General features: G+C 39.6%; 1 protein-coding gene across 1 annotated transcript; it reads right to left on the bottom strand.

Moving 5' to 3' along the window:
- Positions 1 to 866: 866 nt before the first annotated feature.
- Positions 867 to 6,215, bottom strand: LOC116050638 (Golgi-associated plant pathogenesis-related protein 1-like). Its single transcript, XM_031300859.2, has 6 exons — positions 6,057 to 6,215; positions 5,835 to 5,861; positions 5,429 to 5,650; positions 3,062 to 3,139; positions 2,532 to 2,681; positions 867 to 1,034 (listed from the first exon to the last, which is right to left on the bottom strand). The coding sequence occupies exons 2-6, from the start codon at positions 5,839 to 5,841 to the stop codon at positions 1,030 to 1,032; spliced, it is 462 nt and encodes a 153-aa protein (XP_031156719.1). The 5' UTR covers positions 5,842 to 5,861; positions 6,057 to 6,215; the 3' UTR covers positions 867 to 1,029.
- Between the last annotated feature and the right edge of the window lie 1,734 nt (positions 6,216 to 7,949).

Below are 7,949 nucleotides of genomic sequence, written 5' to 3'. Positions count from 1 at the left end.
AATTCCTGTATTCTGTGTTCTGTGTGTCAAGTCTCTGTGTTTAGGTTGTTTCATGTTTCCTGTCTGTCGTTCTGTTTTATTTTGATAGTCTGTTTTCTGTCCTGTCATGTCTAGTTTTACTTTTTGCCTTTGATTGTCCTGCCCCGCCCTGATGTGTTTCACCTGTCGTGTCACCTGTCCCTCATTTGTTCATTACCTCTTGTATTTAACCCCTGTGTTCCCTTTGTCTCGTGTCAGATCGTTTTGTATCTCCTCCCGGTCAGTTTGTGTGTTCCTGTGCCTGTCTCGGCTCCCTGGATTCCCTGTTCTTGTTTTTTTTTTGTACTTTGGACCTTTTTGCCTGTTGCCTTTAGGACTTCCTTTGTTGTTTGCTCCCCTCATGGTTGTCCAATAAATCTTTGAGTTTCTACGCTGCTCCTGCCTGCCTCCCTCTCTCTGCGTTTGGGTCCACCATTCCTCACTATCACGACAATGTCTTCATTACTTCATCATATTTGTGGCCCTTAAAATAAAGTGCTGACCTGGTCCATCTTTAACATTTATACAATACGATATATTTAATAGTAGCATAAAATTAAATGTATTAAGAATTAAAGGAGTGGGTTGGCAAAATAATACTAAGGTCACTGCATTGACACAAAATACAGGATACTGCAGACGCATTTTTATAGTGGCTTTATTCACAACAACATAAGGCAACAGTAATGTCTAAGAGCAATGCTCAGCCAAACAGTATATTTATGAATTTTACTTTTTACTAACTTCTAGAAGTAATGTTTAGTTAGTCATCATTACAACACTACAATTCAGTTTCTTTAACCTGTCAGTTTAACTACAGATTTATTAAATGCATTATGAACGTATGAATGTATTTTACTCTTTTTAACAACATGGAACATTTAGCAACAGTGTGTTGGGGGTCACAGTAATGGTCAAGGATCTACAGCAGTGTGAAGTTTTCCTTGGGCTCACTGCACCTTCCTCACTGGAAGTGTTGTCTGCTCCACCCACCTCTCTGCCAGCTGTCTTTTACGCTGCAAAGTGACAGTAAAATACTGGTGAGGCATATTGTTGTTCAACTGATGAAGTATAAGCAGAGAAGGCCATTTTATTATTCCTAAAACCTGCACCAGATAAGAATGAGTAAAATCCATCTAGCTGACTGAAAAAGGGCTGCATCAGAGGAAACATCTGTTCCTGATGATACACTGGGATATTTAGCTTACTGTTGTAGCATCAGGTTTACTTTAAAAAGCTACGCAAGTTTCCTCTCAGCGAGCAACTGCATGCACCCTTAAGTGTGGAGTCAGGTGTATAGAAAGTTTGGTACCAACACAAATATTTGTTATGACATAAAGTTTTTTTTGCTAAATGTTAAAGGTACAACTGCTAGTGAACCACAACTACAAGTTCACAACACATTCTTTGTGAAAAGGAGCTGCAGCATTCGTTTGTCTGTGGTATGTGCATTCAAAGCAGAACTCTTAATAACATTAGTGCAGTTTAACAATTTCAAAGTAAAATATACTGTACATCTTTGATGTAAATGTACAGCTAAAATCTCATATATTATCTTACTGTTTTAATGTTATACAGGATCATACTGTAAATGGTAATGCATTCTGGGAGAAAAGAATATTACAGCCCTATCTGCAAATGTTACAGATTACACACTGTATTTACTGTTAATACCAATGCATCTTGGGAAAATAAAGGAAAAGGCGAGAATTACACTGCAGCCAGTATATTACTGTAAATTCAAATAATACAGTAAGAAACGGTATGTCTATTTACAGTAAAATACCTTAAAAATTTAAAACAGTATGCAAACTGTAAATAAACAGTAGTTTACTGGCTAAGCTTCTGCCAGTATAATACTGTATATTTACGGTGAAAAGTTTTACAGTGATCAGTTATGGACAATAAGCAGCAAAATGTCCTTACAGAAAGAATCAAAAGTAAAAATAATTCTTAAGCTTGCCCCGTTTTCAGAGTGCATGTACACTATTTACATACTATATATATATTTGCATTACTACTACTGATATAAACAGTATTTTATTTTGTAGCTATTCAAATTAGAGCTCATTTTAACTACTCCATATATTATTAGGATATTTAGGAATACAAAAGCAGTTCACATCCTATTGATTTAAGTGGACTATAGGTTTTGTATGTAAAATCTCAATTGTCAAAGTAACTAGTAACTATAGCTGTCAATTAAATGTAGTGAAGTATAAAGTACAATATTTCTCTCTGAAATGTAGTGGAGTAACAGTATGAAGTAGCATAAAATGGAAGTCCTCAAGTAAAAGTTACTTTCCACCACTGGTCTTTGGTGTGATGTAGTCTCTAATTTGGACTAATCCATAACTTGAAGGCATAATTATGTTGCCTTTACAACATTTCTGTCAAAGGTTAAACAGACACTTCTTGTTTCCCTCTGGGGGTGCAGACGTGTAAAGTTGACTTCTGCTGCCTTGTAAGGTAATGTGCTTAATCTCATTAGCAAAATTGTGGTAATATGTTACCTTTTGGGAGGACGTTTTTCTCAAAGTATCCTGCCATGTTCATGTTGCCAGCTGGCCGGTACTGCCCAACCACAAAGACCTTGTGACCATCAGTGGCCATGCCCACGCCCAGTTCTTTGCTGTCTTTCCACACCACCTGAGTAAAATGACCTGAAGTCGGAAACACAGCAGTGAGGTACTATGTTTCTAACTTGCAAGAGAATATGCTATCTTCCAATGTGTTATTCACTGCATAATATGACATCTGAACCTGAACATAAATGCAATTACAGAGCAATATAACAAAGTAGTAACTTAACTTCTCTCATAGTTATGGCTTATTCTTTAAGTAGATAATAAAGACCAGTCAAAGGTTTAGACATACTGTCCCATTTACTGGAGTGTTCAAACTTTTGACTGGTACTGTACATATTTTAGGGATGCAGATATACATGTGTATATAACAATATATTTTTATTGATTCACATATTTCAAATGTATTTCTATTTACAGACTTCCTAGAATTCATCATGATGTGGGTTGAGTTTTACCAGTATTGCTGCTGAATCCAGGGCGGCTCCAATTGTAAGCCTTGATCTCTCTGTACCACGAATCTACAGCTTCTTTCCCTAAAACATGGAGGAGACAAAAATGAATGAACATAATATGAACATTTAAATTGGTAGTTGAAGTTTGAGCTTTATAGCCTAAACAGAGCTGCTCTAAAGGCAGATTTTTTGATTTGAACTGCAGTTGGTGAAGGACAGTTTAGCTCAGGGGTGTCAAACAAACGGCCCGTGGGCCAGAACCAGCCCGCCAAAGGGTCCAATCAGGCCCTGTTGAGGGTAAGATGTGGATGAGAAGTCGTGAGCACACCTGTAAGCACTCAGGAGAAGTCGATGATGAGGTTGAAAAGATGGGATTTTATTATTTACCCCAATTATGGCCACTGAGGCAAGAATAGTCATATAAAAATTAACAACATTAAGGAAAGCTAAAAAATACTTTCAAGAAAATAAAGTAAATTGACCTGAGAGTCAGCTGTTTACAAGTTGACCTTTGAACAAGTCACTATTCAACACTAAACTGAGAGCAACAGACTTACGTCCTCCTCACTCCAGCCTTTCTCCTCTCTCTCAAGCAACTGAAACTGCTAGTCTATATGGGCCTGAAGCGCACCCCTGGAATTGGAACATACCAACACAACAGTACAATACAGGGGTGGCTCAGGTGAGTAGACAATGAAGGCTTAAAACTTTCATATAGCTATAAAGCTAGAAATGTACAGAATGTCATTGATATGTTTTACGCTACACGACGGCTAATAAATTAATTGCTCAAACTCCGGGTCACTTCCTGTTGCCCCGGAAGTCGATCGCTGCAAATTTTACTTTATACAACAAAGAGCAGACGCCGGTAAGACACATAGATTATATGTTACCCTCTGTTACCTTTTAAACTTCATAAACAGACACGTAGTTAACAAAGACGTACGTGTTGCGTGGTTATTATGAGCTGTCATGTTTGTGAAGTAAATGGTATGGTTTTAAACACTAAGCAAATTATGTATTGATGGTTGTAGCTATAGCATATAAATCACTGCAGTATTGGATGTTAAATATGTGCACATGAAAGCTGATGAATGGCTAAATTAACAGATTATTTGAAAACAGTGTGATAAGTAACAAAACATATTGACACGCTAAACTGTCTGTCTGTGAGAAAAAAAATAGCTAGCGCATCGCTACTGTGACGGAAGCTATGCGCCCTGTCACAGGCCCACTGAATGACTTTGCAAAGTTTGAAAATTGCAGAGAAGTAATTCATTCCAATTTCAAATTTACCACTTTAATCACAGAGAATATCGGAGTTTTTTTTAAGTAAATTTACAACCTTAAATTCTAGAAATTCTAAGTTTTTTCTTGAAATACTAGCCCTCCCTCCTGGGTCCGTAACATTATTATTTTTTCATACAATGGCCTTAGAACGCTGTTGTAGCAGAAGCAACTTGCGTTTGCCAACATCAAGCTGACAAGAAACTCTGTGGCAGATAAAGTTTCTGATCTTTCTGGAGGGGTTTACTGGTCTGGCCCACTTGAGATAAGATTAGGGGGATGTAAACGATAGAAATGGTTACATTATTTCTTTAAATTACAGGTGGGTGGTAATTGGTAAAACATAGTGTAACACTAGAGACACTACAGAAGAGTGACACATTCAGAGAACTGAGTCAGGAATGTCTTAGTCTATATCCACGACGTTCAACTTCCAGGATTGCTCTCGTGCTGCCAGAAATTCCGCCGGAAGTCACTCTTTTCGGATGTCTGTTTTCGGATGTCCCGCTACCTTCCACTTTCTTTGTTTTTAAACTCTGGTGGATTTATGAGGACTATGGTTAACTACTCCTCAGATCTCTGCAGGGTAAATCCTGACAGCTAGCTAGACTATCTGTCCAATCTGAGTTTTCAGTTGCAACACTGAAACAACTTTTGAACGTACACATGTTCCACCAAAACAAGTTCCTTCCCGAGGCTATTTTGCAGAGGCGACGTCGCTCCCCTCGGCACTTAGCACCACCCAAGACGATTGTGATTGGTTTAAAGGAATGGCAATAAACCAGAGCACGTTTTTCTCCCATCCCGGATTGCTATGTGGACTAGGCAATGCGAGACTAGGAATGTCTTAAAGTTGCTAACATACGCCACCGTGATCTACTGGTCATACCAGAGCAAGCAGTAGAACCCCTCGGTGTGTTTAATTGCTTAGTAATTCAACTTTTGATTCAATAGTTACAGTCTTATATTAGCAGGTAAACGAATAAATCAACCATCTTGAAATTAAGGAATGAAAGTGGTTTGTACATTTTGATTAAAGCAAATTATAAAAGTATGGAAAAGTCTCTTGGGTCTCTAATTCACCTGTCAGTTTAAGGGTTGCTGAGCTCCACATATTGTAGATGTTCTCTCCGATGTTCTTTCTGTCCTCAGGTTTACTGTGTTGCAGGGCGCCGATTGCCAGCAGGTGATTGGCCCATTTCTGAGCTGAAGCAGACAGCTCGCTGCTAAGGGTCATCTTTGGCGTGTTGTGCTTCAGCCTGTAGGCATTATGGGTTTCCAGGAACTCCCGCTGAAAGTTTGCATCTGTAGAGAAAAATAAAATTATCAATTGATAAGCTATTACTGCTTAGAGGAAACATGTATTGTGCACTCACTGAGGCTGGCATTTTTTTAAAACATCGTGGATGTATACAGGATGAATCCTGCTCTGTGATAATATATTATGGAATGCTGTGGAAAATAATTCCTGAGCAAACAATGCACTAACCTGCCATTGTGCCTGTGGTTATGAATGCTGAAATGAAATAAGAACAGAGTTTAAAATTACAAAATAACCCTAACCCTAATAACACAAAAATACAGAGTGAAAAAATATCCATAAAATCAAATAAATGATTCCAAATTAAATTACAAGTATTTAGCGTTAGAGTGGCAGTGATCAAAGGAGTAATTTCATACAGTCATGACTGCAGTGATCTCCAGCACTTACCTGGTTCAGGGTCTGGAGGGATGTCCTGTGAAGATACAGTTCCCTTTGCTGTCTTGAAGTCAGTATTTATGAGTGACACCTCTCCCTCCTCGTCAATGCGTAGGAGGAGACAGACACCCAGCCCTTGCCGATAATTATTTCACTGTGCCACTTATCCTTTGTGAAAATAACTCAGCATTGTTGTTTAGCATTTTGTCAAAGAAATGTAAACAGAGAGCAGATAAGTACAGGAAGGTGCTGTCAAACAGGTTGTGGCCACGTGCCCTCCTGTAAAGAATGAAAAAGTACTTCTCAGAGGAACTGATGTCTTTTGATTTTGTTTCTTTTGCCATTCATTCTAGCATAGTACCAGACACCAGTTTAGAGTTGGTATGAGGAACTTTTAAACCATATTTCTGCGCCAAAATATCACTGAGATATTAATAGAAACATTGTTAAAGCATCGTTTTGATACGGGGGTGCATCCTCAGAGCTCTGAGAGTTAAAGCCAGTCTGTTTTGTAATCTGGTGTCATGGTTCACTTTGAGTGAAAAGGATGCATGGTAAGTATGGCAAGGCTTATGAAACACACAGACCGTCCCCACCCAGACAATGGCCATATAGGTCCATTCTGCAAGCTGCTTATAACGACCCACATTTACATTTGTTGTTAGGCAGCAACCTCTAAAGCCTGTAGTAATTATCGCCAGTGGCGGTTCTACACTGAATTACACCCAGGGCGAGACCCCCTTCGAGCCTATGCCCAGCAACCCATTCGACCCAGAGGTGAACTATCCCCTGCTCCTCCCTCCCCTTTCCCCTTCTCACACAGCTTCTCTGCGCATGGTACCTTCTCAGCAAGCAGGGGTGCCAATTTGCCACATCCCCACACGGTGAAATGATAGATATTACAGTAGAAAACCGCTTCAAGGATTTTTTTTTAAGTGCTCGTGCCGCCCCCAATGTGTCATGAAAAAAATGCCCGTTTCACCCGTGCCGAAAAACCGCTACTGATTATCGCATACATATGGTGACAAAGTATAAGATCGCCAAACTCTGTTAACTACTGTGACGTAGTCACGTCCATGACAACATTACATCTTCATTTCAATAGTTTTACGTGGGTCATTTCAAGCCAATCCCTCATGTTTTCCTAACTCTAACACAGGACTTTTACTCAGAAGACCGAGGTTCATGTCCCGTGTGAAACCAAAAGTCAACTGTCACTTTTTTAAATTAACCGACTTATGGCGACCTTACACCAAACGACTTTTCAAGCAATTCCACTGTCGCAGACTAATTTCTAATATCGGAATGAAATCCTGAGAGTCTTGCTAGAGTTGGAGTGCTCCCGTCGTCTCAATCGTTTGGTGTAAGGTGGTCATAAAACTCAGTCCTAGTCAGTATTTTTCCCAACTTGACGTTCCGACAAAATCAAAACGTGTTTGATATTATCGTACGCCTTGAGTCTTGGTAGTGAAGTTAAATCAAGTGAATATTGTCAACAACCAATGGGTGCCCTCCCTCCAGCACCAAACAAGAAGCAGCAAATGGCTAGAGCCAGTGTTGTTTATTGTTGCTATGGCGCCTCGATAAGCTATACGCTAAAGAGGAAAAGTTGCCGATTTTCAACCCTTCTGAAGCACGTAATCCAACGAGAGTTTTACCGATAACCGCGGACCTCCGGGTACTGCCGCCATTCATCTGCATGTACGGCAAAACAGATAATCTGCAAACTTTCCCTCAAGTTACCAGCTAGCGTTAGCGTTAGCTATCTAGCTTGGTTACATTTTTCAAAACAAATCTAGTTGTAGTCTTGCAATGTGTGACCCTGCGCAATAGGGTGACCAGACGTCCTGGGACAGTCCCAATTCTGAGTTGCGTATCCCTAAAATGTCCCAGTTTACACCAACC

The sequence above is a fragment of the Sander lucioperca genome, chromosome 2 (genome assembly GCF_008315115.2).
Source record: "Sander lucioperca isolate FBNREF2018 chromosome 2, SLUC_FBN_1.2, whole genome shotgun sequence".
NCBI lineage: Eukaryota > Metazoa > Chordata > Actinopteri > Perciformes > Percidae > Sander > Sander lucioperca.
The sequence above is the reverse complement of the archived record's forward strand: the minus strand, read 5'-3'. Positions and strand labels throughout refer to the sequence as shown.

Bases quoted from the DNA above. Each gene is read 5' to 3' on its own strand.
- LOC116050638 (XM_031300859.2), bottom strand. The intron at 3,140-5,428 runs GTGAATTAGAGA...TCCATGTTTTAG, and splicing joins AGCAACCCTTAAACTGACAG to GGAAAGAAGCTGTAGATTCG. The intron at 2,682-3,061 runs GTAAAACTCAAC...TTCCGACTTCAG, and splicing joins TGGATTCAGCAGCAATACTG to GTCATTTTACTCAGGTGGTG.